This window comes from Myotis yumanensis, unplaced genomic scaffold (genome assembly GCF_028538775.1).
Source record: "Myotis yumanensis isolate MYYU_CA2020_CCGP unplaced genomic scaffold, mMyoYum1.0.hap1 SCAF_4, whole genome shotgun sequence".
Classification (NCBI taxonomy): Eukaryota; Metazoa; Chordata; class Mammalia; order Chiroptera; family Vespertilionidae; genus Myotis; species Myotis yumanensis.
Window position 1 is genome coordinate 37,455,767 of NW_027223755.1, and position 27,639 is coordinate 37,483,405.

At 41.1% G+C, this 27,639-nt stretch overlaps 1 protein-coding gene across 2 annotated transcripts; it reads left to right on the forward strand.

Moving 5' to 3' along the window:
* The first annotated feature begins 73 nt into the window (after nucleotides 1-73).
* Nucleotides 74-27,584, forward strand: PTCD2 (pentatricopeptide repeat domain 2). Of its 2 annotated transcripts, none has more exons than XM_070411460.1 (10): nucleotides 74-190; nucleotides 1,483-1,575; nucleotides 5,139-5,268; nucleotides 9,595-9,712; nucleotides 12,463-12,541; nucleotides 12,959-13,050; nucleotides 15,236-15,349; nucleotides 16,704-16,778; nucleotides 22,351-22,464; nucleotides 26,755-27,584. In XM_070411460.1, exons 1-10 carry the CDS (start codon nucleotides 79-81, stop codon nucleotides 26,977-26,979), a joined length of 1,152 nt encoding a protein of 383 aa, XP_070267561.1. In that variant the 5' UTR covers nucleotides 74-78; the 3' UTR covers nucleotides 26,980-27,584. The 2 variants fall into 2 exon arrangements, with proteins under 2 accessions (XP_070267561.1, XP_070267562.1); XM_070411461.1 differs by having other exon boundaries at nucleotides 78-135.
* Nucleotides 27,585-27,639: the final 55 nt, after the last annotated feature.

Here is a 27,639-nt window from a genome sequence, read left to right on the forward strand (position 1 = left end):
GGAGGAAGGGGTGGGGCCCCAGCGCGCCGACGCTCCACCCCCCCCCCGGCTCCCGCAGTTGGTGCGGCCCGGGACGGCATGGCTGTCGCACTCCGGCCTCGGAAGCAAGCCGTCCTGCGGGCGCTGCGGGCCTTGGTGTGTGCCGGGGTGGGAGGCTCTGGCTCCGCCGGCTGCCGCTGCCCCCTCGGAGGTATCCGCGGGCTCGCGCCGTGAAGGCGGGGAGGGATGGGACCGAAGGGACCTTTACGCCTCAGCGGGCATCACGTTGGAGAAGTAACAGCGCCACGGCCACTTACTGGCCTGGAGCAGACGAGCGTGGCTTCGCGCGTGTGTGCCACGATGACCCCTGGGTGTCGTGGACACCCACGTACCTGGGAGCCAAAGGACAACCGGGCCGGGGTCTTGACCTTGGCGCTGCGGCATCCCCTCGGACGGGGGCGACGTTGCTCACCCCCCTGGGGTTCGGGGCCCCGCAGAGTTTGGGAGCAGAGTCCCAGCTCTGCAGCTAACGATCGGAAAGACCTTGAACAGGTTCCTTCATCGGTACAATTAGTTATCACTTCATCTCTTCGTGAAAATGAGTTTGAAAATGCCGATGAGGGATACAGTATGGAACCCTTTGTATCAGGCATTATTCTAATGTATTTACAGACATTCCTTTTCTCCTTACAACACCCAGTGACCGGGTACCATTCTTTTCTCCATTGACAGGGGAGGAAACAGCAAGTATAATAGCTCATGTGCCCGAGGTTAGAGGGAACTGGTAGGGGAGGGATTTGAACACAGGCAGCCCCCCAGTAGAGTTCTGCTGTCACCCTTCACGTGGACTGGCTCTCCATACAGCGATTGTTACTGTTACCTTTCAGTGCAGTGCCCAGAGCTTCTTTTGGTGGTTGATTCTTTGGCCACAGCCTGGCATCCTAAAGAAGTGGTGTTTCCCAAACTCATCGTTTCTGCTAAGCTGTGGCTAGTGGTTTCTGATCTATCTTGAGGTTACTGAGAGTCCACATGTGAGGGGCCATACTCCTCATTTCTCAAATGACAGGCCTGGGGATTCCAATGGTCACGCTATAGCTGTTTCCACCGCACTGTATGCTTCTACCTAGATAAACCAAAACGAGATATTCCTGTTTTGCATTTAAACAATAGCCTTTAGTTTGTTTGTTTTAAAATCCCCTTGTTGTCCCTTAACCAGATGGTGAAAGTCTATTTGTCTTTCAGATCCCAGATCCCTGCCATCCCATCCCCATACATAATTAATCATTAGCTCTTTTTGCACACATCAACATGACTTGTCTTTGCTGAGGATTTGCATTATCTGGTAGTTGGAGATTTTTTTCCCCACCAGGGTGACTGTTATATTTTGCACCTATCTAGATGAATTATTTATACTAAGTGAATCAATTATTAGAGACAGTCATATTATTTGCCAAGTTAAAACAGTCAAAATGATATTAGTCTTTTTCTTTCTCCATTTTTTAGCTAAAAGATATCTACTTACAGATAATGTTGTGAAATTGAAAGAATTTCAGCAAAAGAAGGTGGCTATTGCATACACTCTTCCTGGTACCAAAGGTAATTGAATCTGTTTTGTTAATTCTTACATTGTTCTGTCATTCAAGTTTTCTCTATCTCTGTCCCTGTTCAGTCTCTCCTTCAATGTCTCAGAAAAATTGAGATGATTTGTTCTTAGTTTCCTAGTCTACCCTGACATGCACCTTTCATCTCATTCTCTACCATTGCAGAGTCTACAGCTCTCCTTTTATTCCTTCACCCAGAATCCCAGAGAAATACTAAAACCAGTCCTCCTGATCCATGCCACTCAAAGGTTCACGGATCAGCAGCAACTGGGAGGTTGATTGGAATGCCAAACCTCAGGCCCTAGATGACTTGTATGCACAATAAAGTCCAAGGAGAACTGCTCCAGATGACTGGTGTTCAAACTTTTCGATGAAACCCTTAGTAAAAAAATACACTTTATGTTACATCTCCAGTACCTGCATACATAACTATATATAAATGCAATAAAATGAAACAAAACTGTGCTATATGTGATGATGCATGTTCATATTTTCTACCCTGTGCTGGAAAAGTCAATAGGCTAAAACAAAGATTTATTTTAAACCTTAGCAAAATATTGACAATTATTGAGGCTGGGTGATGAGCACATGGGAGGTCAAACTACTTTTAGGTAGTTTGAAAACTTTTATTATAAAAAGCTAAAAATACAACACCACCACATAGGTCCTATTCCTTTTCAGCATCTGAGAAATCTTGTTGCATTCTTTCCCCCTCTCCTGCACACTGAGTTTTTTCCAAGTCCTTTAAATTCCTTTATAAACACAGCAAGACTCTCCTCTCTCCTCTCTTTTAGTTACTCTTTTATTTTCTTTATTCATTTTTTTAGCTCTTCTTCCTTTACTGTCAACTGTTTAAGAGCACCTACTTAACACTTCTTGCTTCTCTTCACTCACAGTCCAGCCCTCTGGAAATCAGTCTTCCTTCACTGCTCTGCTAATCATCTATATATATAAAAGCCTAATACTCGAATTGTCCCCATGGGAGTTTGACAGGGAGACCAATTGCTCGCTATGATGTATGCTGGCCACCAGGGGGCAGCGTGGAATGAAGGAAGGCCCTGGCCGGCAGCCGGGGAAGGGAGGCCCTAAGCCAGCAGGTGGACATCCCTCTCGCAGTCCAGGACCCCTCGCTCCTTACCACCTGCCTGCTTGCTGCTCCTTACTGCTCGGCTCGGGGCTCCTTAGCACTGCCACTGCACTCACCAGCCATGAGCCTGGCTTCTGGTTGAGGGGTGCTCCCTCTGTGGGAGCACACTGACCACCAGGGGTAGCTCCTGCATTGAGCATCTGCCCCTTGGTGTTCAGTGCACATCATAGCGACCTGTCGTTCTGGCCGTTCGGCCGTAATGGTTGCTTAGGCTTTTATTATGTAGAATAGATAGTCAGTCATGTGTTACCTAATCCATCACTGTTTCAGGTAACTTTCTATAAATATATCTTGTCCTCTTGACTAGACTTTGCTCTTTCAGGGTAGGAACCATACCTCTTGTGTATGAATATGTGATAAGCACTTACATCTTGATTGGTTAGTTTTAAAATACAAATTAGCCGAAACCGGTTTGGCTCAGTGGATAGAGCGTCGGCCTGCGGACTGAAGGGTCCCAGGTTCAATTCCGGTCAAGGGCATGTACCTGGATTGTGGGCACATCCCCAGTGGGAGATGTGCAGGAGGCAGCTGATCGATGTTTCTCTCTCATCGATGTTTCTAGCTCTCTATCTCTCTCCCTTCCTCTCTGTAAAAAATCAATAAAATATATTTAAAAAAATACAAATTACATCTGTTGAAATTTTGGATTCTTAAGGTTTATTAAGAAGGACTAACAAGGCCCTAGCCAGTTTGGCTCAGTGGATAGAGCGTCAGCCCTAGGACTGAAGGGTCTTGGATTTGATTCCAGTCAAGGACACGTTCCTCACTTGCAGGCTTGATCCCTGGCCCTGGTCAGGAGTGCATGCAAGAGGCATCCAATCCATGTGTCTCTCTCCCATCGATGTTTCTCTCTCTCTGTCTCTCCCTAAAAGTCAATGGAAAAATATCCTCTGGTGAGGATTAACAAAAAACAAAACAAAAAAAGGATAAAGAAGTACAAGACGTAAAGTCATCCCATTGAAATCTTTTATATTGGAAATTGTTTAGAACTATTTAATAGAACAAATCCTCTTAACTCTACGAAGAAATAAAAGGAATGAAAATAAGAACAATAATGCCTGTGATTTACTGGCAGTTACTCTGCTGGCTCTGTGCTAAATGCTTCATGTATATTTTCTCAGGATAATCCCATGAGGTAGGTGTCATGATCCTAACTTCACATACAAGGAATCAGGTCTCACAGACAAGGGTCACCCCATAGCCTGCAAGTGACAGAGCCTAGATTTCAGTCCAGGTCCTTCTATCACTAAAACCTTTAACCATTATGTGGTTCTGCAAGTAAAGATGGGAGGGTCCACTATAGTATCAAACCCAGTGGGCCTTCTTTTCTTGTAAATCCAGAGCAGTGTCTGCCTCAGCTTCCAGATCTTGCATTTTCAATGTATATTGTGCCACTTCTTTAAGCAGCATTCCTGCAAAGCTCTGAGCCTTGGAGCAAATCCTGTGGACTTTTCTTGGCAATTTCTGTTACTGAAAACAGCTCTGCCTTTTGGTGCCTGCCTTGCCTCTCACCCCACATTCTAGCGAGAATACAGTTCCTTCCTAATGCCAAGAAGCTATGTTTCCTTTTGGGGTGTGATGGTCCCCACAGTTGATCAGACACAAGACAAGGGACAGAGACAGAGTATGATCACCTTGAAAAGAGTGACTTTTTTATTTACCCCTATGCATTCTATAGTCCCGCAGTATGCTAACAACTGAGTAGAGAGAGACCAAGAGGAATGAAAGAGAGGCAAAGATGGGCCAAATGAAAGCGAAACAGACTATTTCTGAAACATGTGAGTCAACCACTGTGGACATTTTCCTTTCAGTTTTCCTGCTAGGTGCCCTGCCAATTAATGGTTTAGATATCTTGGTTACATTTTCCTTCTTTTTTTTCTCTCATAAGTCTCCTATAGATACAGTTCTTTGGGCTAAACCGCTGGGATACTTTCAAACTAGTGTGCATAAAGATTATCAGATATTAAAAAACTAGAGGCTCAGTGCACGAAATTCATGCACTGGTAGGGTCCCTAGCAGCTGCCGGCTGCCGGCCAGGGCCTTCCTCCCTTCCCCCGGCCAGCCCCGCCCCCTGGTTGAACTCCCAGACAAACTCCCAGTTGAGGGGACAATTTGCATACTATGCTTTTATTATATAGAATACATATTCTTGTGCTCCTGTTCCCAGAGATTCTGTGTTGGACAGTCTTGAGTGGGGCCTGGGCTTTGCCCCTGTAACACAGATGCTTTGTGTCACACACCATCTCTGACACTACTCGAGGGGACCAGCCCATGATGGGAGCTGCGAGGCTGTGAGCCCCTCTCAGTGCCCCTTTGTGGTATGCCAGGTTCTGGCTTCCCCTTCTCCCTGAGGTTAGACTGATAGTCCCAGTCAACCTCAGTGATGGTCACCCTACTGTGCTTTCTTCCAGAAACCTATTTGAGCAGCTTGGAGGAGAAATTGACCCAGAACAAGCTCATCTTGAAGGAGGAGCTGAGAACCTTACTTCATTTATGTGAGTCCCGCGATGATGTGGAACTGGCTAAACATGTCATTTACAGGTGAGGCATTTCCTTAGAATTCTGCCAGCCTTTGTCTCTTCTTACTGTGTTCCGTTTCCTGAGCAATTTCATCCACTTCCAAGGTTTAGGCATCACCGATGACTGCCAGATCTCTTGTCCAGATACCTGCCCTGGGCTCTAGACATGTATATTCATTTTTCTAGCAAACACTTACTGGTTCCTACTGCATGCCAGGTGCTGGGATAGAAAAACAGATAATACATGCCCCAAGAAATCAGCAGCATACTCACTAACTCCACTAACACGTCCCTTAGGTCTTCACATATAACTTATGCAAATTTCTTCCTTTTGCTGTGTTTTCTATTGCACTGACCAGTCACTCAGGGCAGATATCTGTGAGCCTCTTTCCCCTAATCACATTGCTTCCCTCCCTGACAGGATAAGAAATCCGACTGCTTCCACATTCTTGGTGTCTCTTATCTCTAGCCTTGCTCTCTCTGTCCCTGTTCCTAGTGTCTCTCACGTGGATGACCAGTGGATTCCTAACTGGTCTCCCTTTTCCAGGCGTATGCCTGTTCTGTGGTGTCTGATCCCTTGTCAGAGTTTCCCATGTCAGAAGGAGCTCACACAAAATCAGTCTGCTGTTAAGAAATCCAGCAAAGGTTTTGCTCCCTTGGGAGAAAATATGGGCTCCGTTTCAGAAATTAAGTTCATTGCCTCTTTGCACCATTATTTAAAGATATATTTCTATACATGGGCCTGCATTTATATTATACATTTATAGGGATGAAGATAAAGTATTCATATATAGAATACTGGAAGAATATATACCGAAAGTTAACTGTGGTTCTCTGGGAATTACACATTTTATATTTTTTGTCTGTCTAAAGGTGTACTTTCTGATTTCTCCAACTTGTCTATAGTGAACATTAGCAATTTTATAATGTGAAAAAATTAATGTTATTTTTAAAAAGGAAAATTAAAAACTAAGTACAGAAAAACACCAAAAAAGTAGGAAGAACAATATATTCCAAGTTCTGTTTCAGGTGTCTCTAGCTGCATAACAAACCACTCCGTGGTTTAAACAGCCTTTATTTATTATTTCCCAGAGCTCTGTGGGTCAGGAATTGAGGCCCCTCTCAGTTGGGCAGTTCTTTGTTGGTGTAGACCAGGGGTGGGCAAACTTTTTGACTCGAGGGCCACAATGGGTTCTTAAACTGGACCGGAGGGCCGGAACAAAAGCATGGATGGAGTGTTTGTGTGAACTAATATAAATTCAAAGTAAACATCATTACATAAAAGGGTACGGTCTTTTTTTTTTTTTTTTTAGTTTTATTCATTTCAAACGGGCCGGATCCAGCCCGTGGGCCGTAGTTTGCCCACGGCTGGTGTAGACTAAAGTCACTTGCTCATCTGCATGTCAGTGGGTTGGGCTGGAAGGTCCAAGAAGGCTTCACCTGCATTCCCAATGCCTCAGTGCTCCTCATGTGGCCCTCTCTCTCCTTGTAGTGTCTCACCATTCGTGAGTCTAGCTTGAGCTGCACTAGCCCATGGTCAAGTGGGAGCTGCAGGCCTCGTAGAGCTGCCCAGAAGTGGCACAGCTTCATTTCTGATGCATTCTCTTGGTCAAAGCAAGTGTCCTGCCAGCCCAGATTCACAGGGAGGGGAAAAGATTCCACCTCTAGATGGATGGATGGAGCAGCTTGCTCATGCAGGGAGAGGAGGAATTGATGGTGGCCCTCTTTGGGCCTATCTACCACTTCTAAGAAACCACCGTTAATATCTTGATATACTCTTCACCCTTGAACAACACAGGACTTGGGGCACCGAAAATTCACATAGACTTAAGTTGTAAATTAACATCGTGGATTTCCAACTGCAGATAGAAAATACATCCCTACCAATTATTTTCATACAAAGATATTATGATTTTGATAGGATTTATTTTACATAGTTGTAATTGTTACTGTGAAAAAATATATTTTTTTATTTTCTAATTAGTATTATAGCATAAATGTTTTTGCTTGTTAATCATATGCTTAGGAATCACATTTTTATGGATATACCATATTCCATCATATGTTTGGTATTTTAATTAACTGTGCCCCTGTTGTTGAATGTCTAAATGATTTCTAACTTTTCATCAGTATGAATAATGCCATGATTTATACTGGTGAAACTGTACGCATAAAACTTGTTCTTTATTTCCTTTTTGGGTTCAGAGGGAGTGAACCTTTTAAAGGTTGTCAGGATAAGCTGCCAGGTTATTTTCTGAAATTTATTGTGGTTTATAATCACACTATACTAGCAAACCTAATTCTGTTATTTGTAATGATTAAGTTAAAATCATTAAAAATAACAGTTGTAGGCTAAGTAAAGAAAATAATCTTCTGTAGTTGAATCATTTAAGACCCTCTGGATAGCTTTACTACCCAAAGCTATCAGATGTTTAAAAGAGAAATAAAGCAGGATAAAAATTTAAACACTCTTTCCACTCTGTTTTTCTTGTGAACATTCAAAGTATGACTCATCCTTCCTTTATTGATGCTAATACTCTCTGCTCAGTTGCTGCCCTTCACTCTACTTGTGGACAGCTGGGCAAGTGGGAAGTTGGGTGTGCCAGGGCCTAACCAACCCATCCCCTCTCTTCTGAGACAGGCGGCCCACGGCTGGGAAGAAGTATAGGGAGCTGAAATATAAGGCCTTTATTGGGCCAAAGGTGATGAGCAACCCAATCCCATCCTAATATTGACCATATTGGTTTGCAGAGGGATTTTTAGATCCTCTAACTGGAACCAGAAGGTGATACATTATCTCTGTGACTTTCTAGGACTTTTAATTTGAACGAATGTCATTAAAATTGAGAAACCTTTTCTTTTTGTTTTGTTTTGAATCAGGCATAAGTTTCTCATGAGACTATTTACTGAGATATATTGATTTTTAAAGATGTTTTCCTCAGCATGTCTTATATTTTATATGGAAGACTAGCTGTGTGCCAGGCATATTGCCTCATTTAATCCTCACAAAAACTCTGAGTCATCTTAGCTCCATTTTACAGATAAGGAAACTGGAGCCCACTGTGATTTATTAATCTGCTCATGGTTACAGAGCTGGGATTTGAACTGTTATTTTGGAATGAGAGTTTAAAAATCCTTATTTATTACACTATATTGCCTTTTAATAACTTATTTTTCCAGTTTTATTGAAGTATGATTGACAAAAATTATATATATTTAAGATGTAACAACTTGATACTTTGATATAACTTAATTCTTAGCTGTTGTAATGAAGCAATGAATATTTTTGTAGCTTCTGTAATTGGAATTTGAAATGTACCTTTAAAAGTACACATTGCCATTCTATTTGGCAGTATATAAGCTTAGGCTGGACTATGACTTTCCTCAGTGATTTCAGCAGGTTAAAGAATATTCTGTTATTTATTTTTTAAAATCTTTGTTGTTTAAAGTATTATATATGTCCCCCTTTTGTTCCCCATTGACCCCTTCTAGCCTGTCCCTGCCCCAGGCCTTCACCACCCTGTTGTCTATGTCCATGGGTTATGCTTATATGCATACAAGTTCTTGGATTGATGAGTATTCTGTTTTTTAAAGTCAGAGCTGTCCCTGTGGTATTTGGGATTTATTCACATAATGAATGAATCTTACTAAAATCTGATTTACATGTAATCATGAGGTACTTGTTCTGTTACCGATTGTCTTCTTTGTGTCTAAAGCACAAGAATTGGCTATTGAAAGTGAAGTGGTGCTAGCAGTTTGCAGAGCTGTGGTTCTAACTGGCAGGCTGGCCTCCGGAAGAAATCTCAAGCCACTCTCTTTGAAATTTGCCTTTTCCTAAACCTGAATTTTTAGCTCACATATGTCTTTCCCAAGGTGAGGATTATCTGCCATCCTAGATGTAGATGAAGCAGCCTTGACAGGGACAGAGCAGCACCCCAGCCCTTTCCCTTGCTCCTCTCTAGTTGGGCCTGTACAGAGACAGTGCATTCTGATGGGCTCACAGATGCAAGACCACTGCTGTTCTCTGACATACGCTCCCACTCAGTCAGTCCTATTGGGTTGTTGGTAAAGTGAGAAGATGATTACAATGTACATTTTCCTCTCTTTTATTTCACAGGGTGAGTGGGCCTCCAACACACCTTGTTTATTTATGTTTACTTAAGTACTTAAGGTATTTCTGCACTCCAGGATTCCTCTGATTATCTTCAGTCTGCAAGCTTCCCCTCCAGACTGTGAGAGTACCTCATTTTTTATGTGTCCCCAACACCTAGCCAAGTGCATGTCTCGGGCTGTCAGTTCCTTTCCCTGTGTCCCACCATTTGGCTCATTGAATCATTTTTATTAACAGGTACTATGTAGAGAACAGAAATGTCACATTGGGAGAGTATAAGTTTGGACCACTTTTCATGAGGTTGTGCTACGAGTTGGATCTTGAGGAGTCTGCAGTGGAGCTCATCAAAGACCAGGTTATTGTCTTCTGATTGCCTTCCCTGCCAAAGTGATTTCCTTGTGCTGAGGATAAGGTGTTTTTCATGTTAGGAAAGGCATCTATCTCCCATATACACATTTTTATTAGGAAAAGGCTGCTGGGCTGAATGAATGAGCTCTTCCCAGCATTTTTAAGGTTTCTTTGGAGCCAGTTCCTATGAAGAGGTAAAGGTCTCTTTATACAGATGTGGAAGAGGCGTAAGTACAGATTGCAAGGTATCTACCTACCTTGGATGTGTGTCCACCTGGGACTGACATCCTCCTTTGGAGGAGCTTTTGCTGGGGACAGTTTAAGACAGGTTGCCGTTTAAAGCTTGCCTTTCCTGTCCTTCACCTGTGCTTCTCTCCTCTTCTTGTACTTTACTTCTGGTTGAAAGCCACGTTGTAAAGGGCTTTTCCATTTTTAAAATGCTTTCACATATTCCAATTTTCTTTTCCTAAAAACAATAATAGCAATAATTATTTTTAAATTATTTATTGAATATTTACTCTGCCCTCAGCTTAAGCACTTTATAGGTTTCATCTGTTTCTCACAATAGCCCTGGTGAGCGAGATACTATTATTACTTATATTTTACAGATGAAGAAACTGGGACTCTGAGACAGTATAAACTTATCTATTGTCAGAAGCATTGGTTAAATTTTGGGGCTGGGGCTGGCCACCTGGGACATGTTAGTATTTTTAGGGACCGCCATAACTAAGTTGTCCTTGTGCCTCTTACTGTTTTTCCTATAAAGGGTTCTGTCCGTGGTGGAGCTATTAACTCTCGGCTTGCCCCTCCTTTAAGAATACCCAGGCATTAGAAAGATGACCATAGTATATTAGTAAACAGAGAAAAGGTGGTTTCAGAACAGTATGGAGTAGTTTGAGCCCATTTTTTTCTAAAAGAAGAAATATTTATACATATTTACATTTCAGTGTATATGTATTAAAATATGGAAGGATAGACACTGAGCTGCTGCTTATCTTTAGGGGATAAAAGTGTAGGAAATTCTCATTTTTTACTTTAAATAGTTCTGTATTGTTTGACTATTTTACAATAAGCAGGTCTTAATGTTGTAATTTAAAGAAAACAAAAGTTTTACTATAATAAATCATAGCCATGAGTATAGTGATAAAAACAAATAGAAAGTGAATGTAAAGTTTTGTTACTGTTTTTAGTTACCTGTGTGTGAAACATTCATGAGTGAGTGAGTTTCCTGGAGTGGGATAAACTGGATTCCAGTCAAATGACATAAAACCTAATCCTGCTTCCTCCTAACTTGTTATGTCCCCTCCCAGAACCGTGTGGTGTGGCCAGTGCGGTAGCCACTAGCCGCATGTATCTCTGGAGCCCTTGGACTGTGGCTATTGTATAAAAGTAGGTTTACAGTTGTTCACTTGGAAAATAATAATAAATAATGATACAGGAATAAACTGTGTTTTGCGTATTTACAACTGTAAACCTACTTTTGCCTCGCCCTCTACATGATGTATTTTAGATATTTGATATAAAAAGGAGAATGTAAAGTACTTTTTGATGATTTTTTTAGTATTAAGTACATGTTGAAATTATATTTTGGATTTAGTGCATTAAGTAACATTAAAACTGATTTTATGTATTTTTTACTTTTTAAACGAGGCTACTTGAAAATTTAGAATAACATACATAGCTTGCCCTTGTGGCTTGCAGTATTTTTCTATGGACAGGGGTGCTCTGATGGCTTCCCATCCCACTTAGAATAGAACTCAGACCCCTCATCATTATCTAGTGGGCCCTTTATGGTATCTCATCTCCTGCTACCTTCCTTTGCTCACTTCATTCTGGACCTTGTTCTTTCTCAGACATGCCAAGCTCCTGGCCTGAGACTGGAATGCTCTACACCTGCATCACTGAGCCTTTCTCCTTTACTGCATGAAGGTCTCTTCTCAGAGAGCCTTCCCTGATCCCCTCCCATCACCTTCTCCACCCCTCTGTCCTGTTCCATTCTTCTTCATGGCTCCTATTGAGACTTTAATTTAAGCTCCACAGGTGATGAGCCCACTGGTGTTCAGGGCAGGCTCTGTGTCTTGTGTGTCACTTTTTGCTCTCAGCACCTAGACAGGAGCCGCATAGTGGGCTCTCAGAAAGGACAAACGGGAGCAAGGCATCCAGTGGCACATTTAATAGTATGGCATTCAAGGTGCTGAGGAAAAAATGTTGAGAACATTTAAAAATGTTTTAATGAATTATTCACTAAATAATAATTATGATGACTAAAGTGAATTATTTCAAAAAGTGAGCAGTCAGCTCTGTTTTATTTGTTTGCCAAAAGAAGTTACTGTAGACGTTCCTGCCTTAGTCCTCAACCATACTTCTAGCTGCCATTTCATGTTATTATGCTGCCACCCAGGTCCCAGGACCACCACACCAGGGTTGATTGGCTTGTTTCTTTTCTCCTAAACATGGCAGAACCACCGTTTATGAATATGTTTTTCACCGTATTTCTGAAGAGCTCTCTTACCAGACCTCTTGCCTCTTGTTAAGTATACCCATTGCCAAAGGCATGACACCCAATAGAGCGGACAGCATTTAAATTTTTTTGTAAAAGAAATTCTTGGTGTATCAGAAACTTATTAGAGAATTCAGGAGGCCCAGTGAATAAGGTGTGCACAAAAATAAGTCCTGGACAGATAAGGTGCAGTATAAGGATAATAATTCCTTAATAGTTTTAACTTTTAAACAAACTGTATTGTTTTTCTTCATTAGCAATTACGAGGTTTCTTCTCAGACTCTACGTCATTCAATATTTTGATGGACATGTTATTTATCAAAGGAAAATATAAAAGTAAGTATTGTAATTTATGTTTGCTGAAAAATTCTGCTCTCTTTGCCTGTATACTTGTTAGAAAAAGCAATGGACCATACAAACGTGACCTTACCATTCCTGAAGAGCACCTGAATCAGGGAGACCTCATTCTTTATGTGTGAAAACGTTGTTGCATCTTATGTCATGCCTTAAACTAAACACCCCAGATTTTACTTATACTGACATTATAATAGGTTTTTAAATATTAGTTCTTCCTGTGTCATTAATTTTGAAATGTAGTTCACTGCTAAATGACTTTGATAGATAGCTTTTATTGTGCTAAATACACCTTTTAGTAGATGGTGCTGATTAGAACTCCGAGGATCAGCAGTAGAGGACTCTGAATTCACTTGACTGTACATATTTAAGAGCCGGCCCTCTCCTGACTTTCGGCAGGTGCTTTGGAAGTATTGATCGAAATGAAAAACCAAGATGTGAAGTTCAGCAAAGATACCTATGTCCTTGCTTTTGCGATTTGCTACAAACTGGTAAGACTATCTACTGTTAACCTTTAGAACATTGTGGATAGTGTTTGAAAAAGGATTTGGTTTTTTTTTCTCTGCAGTAAAATTCAGTTCCTTGGAAATCCGTTTTCCATCTGGTGCAGATATTTCCATTTTAAATGCGTTCATTTTTAGAAAACTTAAGTTAGCCATGTCAGACAGTTTTATTATGAGAAAAGCAATTTCATTACTGTCACCCTTCCCTGGCAGTTGTATAGATAGTGAAACAAGAAACAGTATGCCGGGCTCAAGCTCTGCTTTCGAGTGGTCTTGCTACAAGGCTCTTGCTGGACTCTGCTAGGCCAGTCTTCTCTGTGGCCCTCTCCATGGAAACCTTACATCCTTCATTGGCAAACTTAAGGGCTGCTTTGTCCTCATCTGTGAATTTATCTGTAATCACCTAAGTTGGAATCTCCTCCAACATCCCTAATGCTATGCTATTTGTCATGTATGTGACACTTGTAACACTGCCCACTGTTACACCACTAGAGTGTAAGCTCCTTGAGGCCTCTTGGTATGCCAGCACCTAACACCGTGCCTGATACACAACCAGTCTTTAATAAATGTATGTGACATTAAAATGAACTCTCTGAGGAAAGCATGACTTATAAGTCCATATGTCATTACTGTATCAGGATTGTTTCTTACACAGAGAAACTCTCTTCATTATTTAATGAATGAATGAATGATAACTGAAATGGTACATTGACTAAGATTCCATGCTTAACTATAGTCATTCATGCCATTTATACTCTGGAAACTTAGCAAAACCTTCTTATGTGAAAACAAAGGAACACCAGGCTAGGTAGAAGAGCATGGGCCATTGGACTTCCCTGAAAGGTGAAGCAGTATCAGTTTTCCCAAACAAGAGAGGTAGTTGGGTTGCAGTGGAAAGAAGACTAACGTGGAAATTGAGAAACTTGGAGTCTAGTCTCAATTTTATCATTAACTGGCTTTAACCTGGTCACTTTCCTCATTTGTGAAATGAGGGGCTTGGATTCAGGAGTCAGCCAACTTACTCTGCGAAAGGCCAGATAATAAATATTTTAGGCCACATGTAGTCTCTGTCGCATATTTTTTGTGTTTTTATAAACTTAAAAGGGTAAAATACATGTTAGCCATAGGCTGAATTTGGCCTGAGGGTCATAGTTTGCTGGCCCATGGGTTTTTAGATGCTCCTTCCCAAGCACACCTTTCTGAGATCCTGTGAAACAGAAGCCAGCAGAACTCACAGCACTTGAGTGTCAGCTATTCAGCACGGTGACACCCAGTTTTCTGACCTACTTAGAGAGGCCTCCCTGAGTGTATACTGAAGTGGGGAGAATTTACTTCTACCACTGACGGAGGGCCAGAGGACTTTTCCCCCCTGTGCTGTGCCCAGGAATAACTTGTTTCACTCAGCGGAATCTGGAGGTGAAAATCGAACTGCTCAGCCATTCCAAGTTCCAAGCCAGTTCTGGGAACTGTCCTCTCTCGTCAAGTTCAGGATTTACTGTAGGATTTGAGTTGTGAGTTATGTCATATCAGTTGTACATAGATGCAAAGCTGATGCCGCTCTCATAGCCTGGTCTACCTATAGCATGAACCAAGGAGAGGATTCAGCTTTCCCATTGCTGTCTGCTGGCTTGTGCTTCAGTCACATTCTTGGAGGGGTTTTTGTTTGTTTGTTTTTAAGTTTTCTGACTATCTGGGATTCTTTCATGATTAATGTTCAAATTGGTGTTCATGTTTTCGGATATTTGACTTATGTGGATATTTTCAGATTGGAAATCCCCTCAGGAAAAGTTGTCCTGTGTTGCTGAGCTTTCCTCTATTATGTGATACGGTAGCAGGCCAAATCTTTATACTTTTATGTTATGGGACTGATGTCTAAAAACCCGTACACCCAGATACAAAGAGACCTGTATGTTTGCTGGTGAAACTGCCTCAAGTCAGAAAATTGACAAAGAGCTTTAAGAATAAAATTAGTTTAGATTTGAGCTGCTAACATATAGATAACCTGGTCTATTTGCAAATAGTCTCTATATGGATCTTAATCATTTAATAGGCTTGAGATAGGCTCTGGGATATTCTTGCAAAAGGAAATCTGAAATACTGAGCACTGTTAATCATTTTATTCAACTTAAAACTTCATGGCATTTATTGATTGAGCAATCTGATCTTCTTCTAGAATAGCCCTGAGTCTTTTAAAGTCTGCACCACATTAAGGGAAGAAGCCCTAATCAAAGGAGAAGTCCTTGCCAAGAGAGCATGCTATTTTGCTGTGGCACTAGCTCTGAATCAGGTAAGGCTTCGGGATGCCCATACTGGAATTGGGAATGGGAAGGAAGTTACCGCTTTCATTTCTTTTATTTATTTTTCCCTTCTGGCCGTATCAAAGAAAATAAAGAGACCAATGCCTTTGGTGCCATGGCAACCTGCATCTATACCTATGCCTCCAAAGAGTGTTTCCATTCACAGTTAAGGGCATGACGTGCATTGCTATTTTGAAGGGACTGGCTAAGATCTTGTGGAGAATCAATGGGGGAAGCTGGCCTCTGAGAGGAATTTCTCAAGTAATGAAAATGAAATTTTAAGTAATCTATTTACTATATGATGTTCTTAGAGAAAGTGTAATTTAATGTTCTCCAAAGCTGAAACACCTCAGATGACTGAGGACTCCCACAATGAGCCCACTGTAGAATTGGGGTCCATCATATACTAGTAGTTCATAGTTAGACCCAAATACTCTTATTTGGAAGAGACTTTAGCGATCTTTTAGCCTCCCCCTCTCACCGGACAAATGGAAACAGCTGAGGCCCAGAGAGAAGACAGGACCTCCCTATCTTCACACCTCAGTGAAGGACAGTTAAAGCTGGAACCCTGGAACACCTCCCTTGAAGAGCCCTTCCCAAGATGTCCTACTCCAAAGCCTAAGAAAATGTGAACTACTTTATGCTACAAATATGCACAGGCTTTATTCTCCCTGGCCATTGGGAATGGGCATGGAATTGGTTTTCAATGAAAAGTCTCTTTACTGCTGCCATAGTGACATACTGCTTCCTGCAAATATGGCTTATCTACGTAAGTCCTTGATTAGCTTCATCTTTGCCACCAAAAGGATCCAGAGAACTTGTCATTACTAGTCCTAAACTCTTACATCATTGTAAATGGGAATTTAGGTTTTGTACTTCAGGTTGTGCCCCTCACCTCTGAGAATTACTCTCTGGGCTCTTTCTGAGAAAGGCAGCAGTGGTCTCCTCTCACTTCTTTAGACAACCTGTGCTCCATCTCCAGGATTCCCACCTCTTCTGTGGTCTGAGGTTTCTGCTATGTTCTAATTATGTCAGAGATTGTCAAAGATGGGTGTGTTGTTGTTTTTAAAGCTCATTCCAGTGGGAGAAGGGGAAATGTAAACTTTATGCCTCCCTCTTAAAAATTGGAACTTTGGTAGGGTGTTAAAACATTTAGTAACATGACACTGTTGGACACATTTTATAGAATGTGCATTCTTGATTACCAAAAATTTCTTTTTCTTTGTGGATCTCAAAACCCTGGTGCACCACAAATAGGAATATCCCGATGTCTTTAAATGAACTTTATGATAGCACGGTAACGTTCATGTGACTTAGGGTATGATTTGTTTTTCTTCTTTCTAGAACCAAGTGGAAAAAGCTACATCCATTTTTTCTCAAATCATGAATCCAGAAAGCATAATCTGCGCTAATTTAAATGTAAGTGACTTCTTTATGGTTTAAAGAAAGGCTAGAAATGTACTAAAATGATGTTTAGAGTTTTTCTCTGTGTATAATGACTTGATCTCCCAAGGGCTTCATTCAATTTATTCATTTATTGAGCTCTGTGAAAGTTACAGTATGGCCCCTGTGAGAGGAGTCAACACAGCCTTTGCTTCCAGGAGTTTGTTAATAGGTGGGAAATGTAGATATGCTTAGATATTAGACATGGCTAAATGCTACAGGTATTAACACATGACTACAGAAAGTGGTAGATGTAGAGAGAAGGGAGATAGACCCTCCAGTCTCTTTACTAAGACTTGAGAGAAACCTGTGTGCAAATTGTATCCTATCCTTGTACGTAACTCATGGAGTATATCTGTACTGCATAAAATAGTGCTCACTCAATAAAGGTTGTCTGTGTTCATTCTCATGCTGCTAGCTAGCCATGGCCCATCTGCCCTGGTGAATAGAGTCACCTATCCCTTCCTTTCCCAGGACTGGGTACCTAAGCAGAAAGTGCAGGTCAGAGTGGGTGAGTAAGCCTGAAAAGCTCATAGGCTCAAGCAGGTCTGGGAGGCCAAGGTGGCAAAGGTCCCGAGTCCAGAAGTCAGGCTATTTGAGCAGCCAGTAAGCCAAACAGACTTGGGAGCCTCCTCTTCCAGCAGATGCCATACTGTATTTTACCTTCTCTGCTTACTACTGGATATGGACAGCTTTGGGGATCCCAAGTATGTAACTGCTTCTGAGAGAGAGAGTGGCCTGCAGATACCCTCATTTCATGATTGGACAGGAGTAGAATTGCTAGGATTCCAAGTGGTTCATAACATCATAGGAAGGAAATACAGGCGAGTGTGATGAGTGGAGTTTTATGTGGACTATTAGAGTTGATGTGAGTTTGTGGGGATCAATGATTGATGGTAAGACGTTGAAGGGAGTGAGATTGGCAGGATTTTAATATATTTTAGCTAAGATACCATCCTATATACTTTATATTTGTTGGTTCACTTTATACAACATTGTCAGGACAATATGTATCCATATTATACATGTGAAAACGACAATTCAAAGGGTAAGTAAATTACCCAAGTTCTCACAGTTAATTACATAGCAGAGTCAGAGTTTTAACACCAACAAATCTGTTTGACTGCAAATCCCAGGGTCCCCCCGATTCAGACCTTCAGGGATAAGGGCGTGTCTCTTCTCCGGGACTGCTCTCTCAGCTCCTCCTGAATAATGAAAAGAACATAGGACTGGAAGTCAAAAATGGAATCTGCTTTCATGCACATATTCTGTGCCCATGCCTTTAGAGTCCTCGTCTAGTTCAGTCCTTGACTATCTCTCTCAGTTGTTATGAAAATGTAGTAATTTTTTTTTTCCAAATGAGAAAGTGCTTTGGTGGAAGTAAAACATGAGCCTGTTGAGAGTGAAGCTGTCCACTCACCACAGGAGGAGAAATCTGAGTGAGGTGGGAAGCGCACTCAGGAGCCAGGCGCTGGACCAGCCCCCTTTCTCTGAGAGCTGGAAGGAAAGGCAGCTGGTAAATGTGGTGGAATGGGCATGATTCAGGCAAGGACGATATGAGGAACCTTGAGCCGATCTTGACTATGAATCATCTTCTCCATGGATTGGGTCACAGATTTATCTGTTGTCAGGAAATTTAAAGATAGTTTTATTGTTTAAAAATTTTCACTTGGGAAATTTTTCCAAATGTCCAATCTAAATTTCTCATATTTCAATATAAGCCTATTTCATCTTCCTCAGAACTGATGAAAAAAGAGATGGTTGACATTCTCAGATTTAATAATCTTTCAGATTCTGGGTATCTGTTATTAGAACAGGTTTTTTGAAAAAATGATTTAATGGGCCTAGCTTCTCCAAGACTGAGTCATCTACTTGGAATCCTTAAGGGAAATTTGTTAATTTTTAAGAAATGGAAACCTGACAAGTTGGCTGAGTAGAGAGTCTGTTCAATCAGTAATAGCAGGAATAAATGAAGTTTTTTCCTGATCTACTTTAAAAATTATGCCTTATACTAAAATCTTTCTCTGCTGCCAATTGGAATTTGCATTTACCCAATTATTCACCCTCAATTTCTTTTTATTGAAATTGCTCCTGCTGCCAATATGACCCAGAGGATCTGGTTTCCCATTTTCGCAGCTATATGTATTATATATTGAACTAATTTAGCAGATAAAATCAAAGCACGTCTATGTTGACTTTGCCCTTTTAGTCTAAATTTAAACCCATGCATCTCAAAAGAACTATGGCCCCCTCTTTAGCAACACTGTTCAGTATCAAAGGATCAATTTATACTTTCAAATATGTCTGAAAGTATCAGATACCAACACAGGGTAACTTTCCACTGATTCTATTTTATTTCTGATCATTTCTCTAGAAATCTAGTAGTCTCTAGATGGAGACTAATTTTGGAATTGAATTACCTTGCAAGGGAATTGACAAGTGGTTAGTTTTGCTGCTTTTATAATTTATTTATTGACACAGGTGAATGCTTTATTGCCCTTTTCTGCTACTTACCAAGGTCACCCTAAAGTTCTGGCTCATGCTGGGAAGTTCTTTAGGCTGCACAGGTAGGAAAGGAGATAGGACTCACTGCTCATAAATCCTGTTGTGGCAGCACCTCACCTGTATGCATAAAGAATTGCTTTTGGATGAGAGCAATGTAGACTCTAAAAACACAAGAGTCTGTACAAATTAGAGGTTTTCTCTTTCTATCAGGTAGAAAGCCAGAGGCTGTCAGTCTAGGTCTGGTATGACATTCCATGATATCCTCAGGGACCCAGCCTCTTTCTGTATTTCCACACCACCATCCTAAGCACAGGACTTCCATCCATTGTCTTGCTATTCCAGCAAGAAGTAGGAAGACTGGAGAGGACAAAGAAGTTACTACCTTTTAAGAGTGCTTTCCTAGTTGTCTCAACCAAAAATTGGTATTTATAAGTTATTGTCCAGAACTTCATTCCATGACCTCATCTAGTTGCAAAGAAACCTGAGAAATAGAGCCTTTGAGTTCCATACGTCATAGAACGGGGGTTCTGTCATCAAAAAAAGAAGGGCGAATAGATATTGTTTATAGCAGTCTCTACCATGCTATGATATTCTACTTCAAATATAGAAAACTTTAAAAAAAAGAGAGAGAGAATAAAGAAATGCAAATTTCTGGCATGTTTAGGGCTTCTTTTTGGTCAAAGGTATCTGATGATTTGTCAGCATTTCCCAAAGCCTCAGACAATCAGAAGTATGTGTTCTTTTAATAGTTTTTCTTACCCAAGTTTCCCTTACTCCTTGCTAATTCAATTTTCCTAGCCTTTTGTTTGACATCTGTGAGATGAAAGCAATGTGCTGTGCCCTGCTTTAGCTTTTCTTAATTGCACCCTGAGACCTCAGTTTGAGACAAGCTCCTAGCTTTAAATTTTCTCTTTGTCTTTCATCAGTAACTGCCTCATTCATATTGCCCTTCATCAGTATATTCATAAGGTATTGAACCTTACTCTTGAAATCCCTACTGAATCAGAGATAGTTGTTGGAGGCAAGGAGAGAAATTAGGAAAAAAGAGGAAGAAAAGTTGAAATCTTACAGGAGCACATCATTAAAAGTTTGTAGTATGGAGCTCCAGGAGGTTTATCATTGAAAATGGCTGTGCTCCCCTTCTCCTTCATTAGTTTGAGGGTCTACCAGGTGCCAGGCACTGGAGATATTGCATTTAATAAAAGTAGATTTGTCTTGGATTTCAATAGAACAGTCCACTGCCAACCAAATTCAGTTTTTATTAACAAGGGTGTTAAGAACTATTAAGAGTGGCGATTTTACCCTCCTTCCAAATTATGAGTTATCTTGCTACAGTTTTGGGTGCTGGTAGAGTATATAAGACATCAGGAAGTGAAGGATGTTGTTTGCGCACAGCAACAGGAGTAGCAAGAATATTAGCATTTTTGCGTCAGTTCCCTGAGCCTCAGTTACACGGGGTGATGTGAAGAGGTCTACAGCATATGCCTCTTGTACACACTGGGTCTTACACTTTAAGAGAGGAACCCTGAATTTGGGGAACCCAAATCTGTTATAATGGGCAGTAAGCATCCCTGCCCTTTGCTCTGGGTGAGACACTGTGTCTGTCTTCCCAGACTGTTGGTTATGCAAACATCCTTGAGAAGATAGTTTGGAAAAAAGGCTATCAGTGCTTCTGCTCAAATATGAGAGACCCTGGAGGGTTGTCTCCCAACAGAGGGTATGCTCATGATTTTGCCTGTGCTTTGGGACACTGAACTTAGATCAAGGCCTTGGGATTTAGTCTACTTAGGATCATTCCATGCTGTTCTGCAGGACCAAAGGTAACCCCTTATCCTATTCAGTTGCTCAACAAACATAAAATGTTAGAAATGAACTATTGAGAGAACTTAGCTGGTTTGGTATATAAAAGGAATATCTCTTCCAAAAAAATTACCTTTCCTAAGGATCAAGAGCCTTAAAAATGTTTATAGCTTTTGACTTTGTAATTTCACTTCTGAGAATTAAGTCTGAGAAATTAAGTTTATTTTTTAAAAATGCATGCACATTTATCAATATGATAAAGCATGGTGTTAATTTATTTGATGCATTATTTTATTTATATGATGAATTGCTATACATGCACATTCATCATTATAAAAGAGGTGTTCTTTTGTTCTAAAATGTCTTTTTAATGTTGTAAGATAATGTTCTTTGTGTGATAATTGATAAAAAGAAGAATCAAAATTTGGGGAAAATTAATATATTTGGAAGACAATGCATGAAATTACAAACAATGGTTAACATTAGTTGGTAAATTCTGAGTTATTCTCATTTTATTTAAACTTTTCTATATTTTTCCAATTGTTCTAATAAATATTGGTGATAAGGGGGGAAACGTGTTGCTTTTTTCTTATGATATTTCTGTCTGATGGAAGACAGTAATATCATTTTGAAAGCCAGGTGCAGTACCCAGTTTTGAAATTTCCTAAATAGAGGTGCCTCACTAGGATTTTAACCAGCTCCCACTGTTACCTGCAACAGCCTATTCTCCTCGAATTTCTCAACCAAAAATTAATAACTGAAAAAAGGTAAAGGTATCATTTACCCGAGAGCCGAGGTTGTCTGATTGTCTGAATCTAGAGGCTATAGGAAGAAAGTGATAGTAATGTCACTTGAGTAAACCTTCTGTGTGCTAGCATTTTATTTAATGTTCACAATAACTAAAAATGTGAGATATAAAGTTTCCTTCCCTCATTTTACAAATAAAGAAATTGAAAGAGAGATTAAGTACCGGCCAGTGTCACACAGCTAATAATTGCCAGTGCTGGGATCCAGCCCCAAATCTGTGTTCTCTCCATTTCTATCCTTAGGCAAGTGTTGCATTTGTGGTATTTTGATTTGTCACTGGAAAACAAGTTTTGGCTGGTGAACATGCATTTGAAGGATTTTTTTGAACTTATGCAAGCAAATGGTTAGGAAATAGCATGAAAACGGGGTATCTACCTATAAATATAGGCTTCTGTAACTGGCTCAGTTTTGTTTTACTTGTCTTCTTTTTATTCAGCTTATGATCCATATTCAGTCAAATATGTTGAAAACCCTGATAGAGATACTAAAGGATGCCACAGAGGAAAATGTATCAAAATTTGTGAAAAAACTTAAGTTCTCAGAAGAAGTGGTGAGTATGTGGTTGCTGCAGGTGAAGGGCACACTTTAAAAAGGCCCCTCCTTGCCCTGGCTGGTGTGGCTCAGTTGGTTGGGTGTTGTCCTGTGCACCGAAGGGTTGCCAGTTGGATTCCCAGTCAGGGCATATACTTGGGTTGCGGGCTTGATCCCCAGTAGGGGGTGTGCAAAATTTAGCCAATCCATGTTTTGATCTCACATCGATGTTTCTCTCTCTCTCTCTCTCTCTCTCTCTCCCCTTCTCCTTTGCTCTCTCTCTAGAAAAATCAATAAAAAAATCTTTAAAAAACAAAACCCAGAGAAGGCCACCTCCTTAGAGAGATGGTCACATAGGGCAACCTCTCTGTTGTTCCTATTGTCAGGCTTCTCCCTGTGGGTACAAAGATTTTTTCCTTCAAGCAGAATATATCTTCTAAAATGCTAGGAAAACTTTTTCCCTTTACATTATTCTTCCCCCACACTGTTTTCATGGGTCCCAGCCCTCTTATTCCTCTCTCCTCAAGCCTCCTCTTATCCTTCTCCCCATTCTTCACTCTCAGTTGATGAGCTTGCTTCCTGCCTCATGGAGGAAACAGGAGCAATCAGAGGAGAAGTGCTGCCCATCGACAGCCTTCTTGTGCTCTCCCTGTCTGCTCAGCCTTCCCTCCCGAAGCCGTAGCGGCCGCTCCCAGTTGTGTCCTGGAGCTCATCCCCTCTGACCCTTCTGACCCACTCCAGGCACCAGTCCAGAAGTTGGGCATCATTAATATCCCTTTCTCTGTGGATCATTCCCATTAATAAACAATGGGCTATAGTATCTCTCATCTTAAAAAAAAATTCCTCTATTTAAACAAATGTGGTTAGATAGGAAGACTTAACCTCCAGATATTAAACCATAATAAAGTTTCTATCATTAGAATTGTTGTTTTAACTCCTGAATAAATAAACTAATGGAACGAATAAATGCCTTATAAATTTCTAAAACACAAATAAAAATGAGGAGAAAGAAGCAATTTCTAAAAGTTGAAAACAAAATGAAACAAATGAACCCATGTGCACATTGATGGCTTAGGCACACAAAGAGGAATTATTATAAGCCATTTGAAATTTAATAATTTGTATATTGCTTGGAGTGTAGAGCCTACGGGAAAAAAAGAACTGTAAAGAAAGTGTAAATTGTTGGCAATGATCATATTGTTAGTGATGATACTGGTACACGAAGAGGCCTACAGTTGGTCCTCCCTCCCTTTTCTCACTTCTTCCCTTGCCTTTTATAAAGCTCGTCCAGGTGTCTGAGATGGTGGGACTGGCAATAGAAGGCAGGTGGCTGCTTTCCCCTCTGCCACACCACTGCCTCTCAGTCCTGTCCCATCTCCTCACTTCCACCCAAAGGATATGATTAAATTTAAAGCTTCTTTCTGTTTGAGGTCTTTGCTCTGTGTAGGTAGTGACCCACCCAGATCCTTTTGGAATATGTTAGAAAAGTAGGGGCGCTGGTTTTCCAGTACACAATCATGTGCATGTGTGTGCAGTCCTGACACATGTTAACTAGTCTTACCTTAGATCTGGTCCATCAACATTGTTCAATCACACGACTGAAGCATTCAAACAAAACTCCACATTGAAAGATACTGATTGTTTTTATCTGAAAAATTTTCTTCCAAAGCCTATAATACTGACTGACTTAGAAAGCTCACCCTTTAGTTCAATGCATTCCCTGGTTGTTGGGAGACACTCAGGGAACTGCTTGTTGTGAAATGAATTGATCCATATAATCCAGGTGGTTTTTGAGCTAGATCAGCGGTTCTCAACCTGTGGGTTGAGACCCCTTTGGGGGTCGAACGACCCTTTCACAGGGGTTGCCTAAGACCATCGGAAAACACATATATAATTACATATTGGTTTTGTGATTATTTTGTTATGATTTAATTATGTTCAACTTGTAACAATGAAATCAGGGGTCACCACAACATGAGGAACTGTATTAAAGGATCGCAGCATTAGGAAGGTTGAGAACCACTGAGGTAGATGTAAATATGTTTGTGAGGTTGCATGTGGAGTCTCCTGTTGTAGAACTCTGCATTTTACAAATGCTCTTTTTAGTGTTTATACCAACAGTTATTAACAACTAGAGGCCCAGTGCACGATATTCATGCACTCAGGGAGGAGGGTGGCCCTCAGCTCGCAGTCCAGGAACCCTCAGGGGGTGTCCCACTGACGGCTTAGGCTCGCTCCCTGCAGGGAATCAGACATCCTTAGCCCTGCCACAGAGGCAGCAGAGGCTCCCACCACCACCACCGCTGCGCTCGCCAGCCTTCAGCCCGGCTCTGGCTGAGCAGCGCTCCCCCTGTGGGAGTGCAATGACCACCAGGGGACAGCTCCTGCGTTGAGCATCTGCCCCCTGGTGGCCAGTGCACATTATAGCAACCAGTTGTTCCACTGTTTGGTCAATTTGCATATTACCCTTTTATTATATAGGATATCTTATGTGTGGAGATAGGTGGTGTTATGCCACTGGAGGAATGTTGAAGAGAATTGTTGATTTTTTTCCAATACTAGGACTGAAACCACTCAATTCATTGATTTCTTTTTTTAAAACTAAATTAACAAACAATATAGTATAATGTCTTTTCTGCTTAAATTGTAGAATGATCCTAATGACACCATTTAATACTTTTGTAGTGATGTAAGGGAACTGATGTTGTGTAAGCAATCAGAGCAAAGTTACCTCCTGCTTGACACATTTGCTTTGCTTCTTTTGGAAGCCATGTGCTGCACATTAAGTCACTTCACCCTGAACACAAGGACTGAACAAACTATTCTTTTTAAGAACATTAAGAAGTGCTTAAACTTCTTATCTGACAGTTCAGTGGGGAGACCTTGTTGAAAGGAAGGTGTGCAGGGTTATGATATATTTAGAAGATGACCAAAGGATACTAGTATGTTAGGGACCTTGATTACAATTAAATTTCATCAAGAAATATTGTTAGGTTATATTGTTAATAAGTATTGAACTAAGCAAAATGTTAATTTGTTCAGAAAGTAGCTTCACATCCTAATTTAGAGCTCACCCATTTTTGTAGAATTAAATATCATTCATATACTTATGACTCTAATATTTATACCTCTGGTCTACACCTATCCCCCATGCTTCATTCTTACATATCCAGCAACCTCTTGACATTTCCACCTACATGTTTCGAGGCATCTCAGTCATGCCCAAAACAGGACTCTTGATTTTCCCTCTGCAGATCTGTCCTCCCATCTTCCCATCTCAGCTAATGACATCACCCATCACCAAGTTATAGAGCCCAAGTTGGGAAGATGTCTTTGATTCCTCCCTTTCCTTCACCCCCTCAAAGATAAATCCTTAAAAGTTTAAATCTAAAATGTATCTCACATACATCTACTCCATCTCTGCTATACAATTCCCAGTATATCATCCTCTCATCTGGGCTAATGTGGGGGCCTCCACATCAGTCTCCACATTCTTGTACCCACCAGTTCTCCACACAGCTTTATTATAAACCGAAATCAGATCATGTCCCAGTTTGGACCCTCTGATGGCTTTTAGAATAAATTCGAAAGAACTTACCATGGGCAACACCAAAGCCAACATTCAAGTGATGATTGCAGGAAGTGGGAGGAGGAAAACCAGGCCAGAGGGAAGAGGGTGCAAAGGAAAAGCAAGCGGCATGTAGAGCTGCATGTACTCTGGGGTACAGAAGTCCCTCATACTTGTTTTCTGCCATTACCAAACGTTAACCTTGGCCAGCAGGACACTGAGTAACAGGGACATGGCCTCACCTCTTCTTGTGAGAATCTGCACATTCAGTCTGTCTCCCAAGACTGAAGGTGTCTTCATTCTCACCTCAAACACACTCTGAAAAATGCCAGAATGGAAAGTGTTCCTAACCTAACCCAAAACGTGTTTTTTAAAAAAAGATTTTCAATCTCTGAAAAAACGCACACACAAAAAACAAACTTACCATGCACTATAAAGCCCTATGTAATTTGGCCCTGCTTCCTGTTCTGGTCATTAAATTGGATAAACTTGTTCCATTTGTGCCATTTAACCCTCTCCCCCCACTTTTAAAAGACATTGGGCATGATTTTCAAGCACCGATTCTGAATTTAGTGTGTAGCTTGTGGAGTCCCTGAAGCTAGTCATACCTCTGTGTGCCCCAGTACCCTGGTACCTCTTTAGGTACACGCTTACATTTCTGTCTCTGCTTCTTGGAGGGTAGAAAGAACAAGGGAAGAATCTTACGTAGATATAATGATTTGCTTTTTTGTGTTTTTCCAGCTGGCTAAAGTGAGGAGAAAAGTGAGGGATGTGCCTGCCCTTCTGACCACCTTTGACGAGCTCTATGGGAAATTGCACATAAACGGCCAGGTCACCACTCACAGTTTGGATGCTCTGCTCTGCCACACCCCCAAACAACTGAAGTCCCACATGGTACTCATAAACAAGAGGACAGTCAGCCGCCGGACCTTCCAGCCACTCAGCCAGTCCTTGTGGGCTGAGTAACCTTTAGTCCAACCCCCCGTGGGGTGGGTCTGAGGTGGAGGGGACTTGCTTGTAGTGAGTTATTGGCATCCTAAGAAATCAGGCACCGAACTCCAGTGGACTCTGTACTAGCATCTGGTCTCCTTAATGTCCGGGTTCATTGAGTGCTGGCTGCTGACCTGGGAAGTTAATCCATTTGAGGTCTAGATACAAGGGTCAGAAAGCTGAGCTCCCTGAGAGAGAGGCTTGTTCTGGTCAACTGCTGAGGATCCTTGAAGGAATATGGTCAGAGTCTCCAGTCCAGCTTCCAGCACCAGTACACCTGATAAGCAAAAGTGGAGGGAATTTCACTGTACATGGTCAGTTCTGACTAACTGAGGAGATGGTTACTTGCTGAATTCAGACGTTCTGAACTCCAAGGCCACCATGCTGGGAAGTAGCTCAGGATTTTCTCACTGCTTCTGTCATCATTTACCTGTGACCCCAAACAAGGTACGTGGGCCCTCATTTGCCATCTGTAAAATAAGAGTGTCTGTAGGCATCGTGTATTGATTTGAATTTTATTTTTCATTCAAGTTTCAGTAGGGTCAAATTTTCTCAAAAATTAAGAAAAATAAAAACGGTTACAAAAACTTCTTAGGATTATGTTTTATTTTCTCAGCAGTACAAACAAAGCCAGAA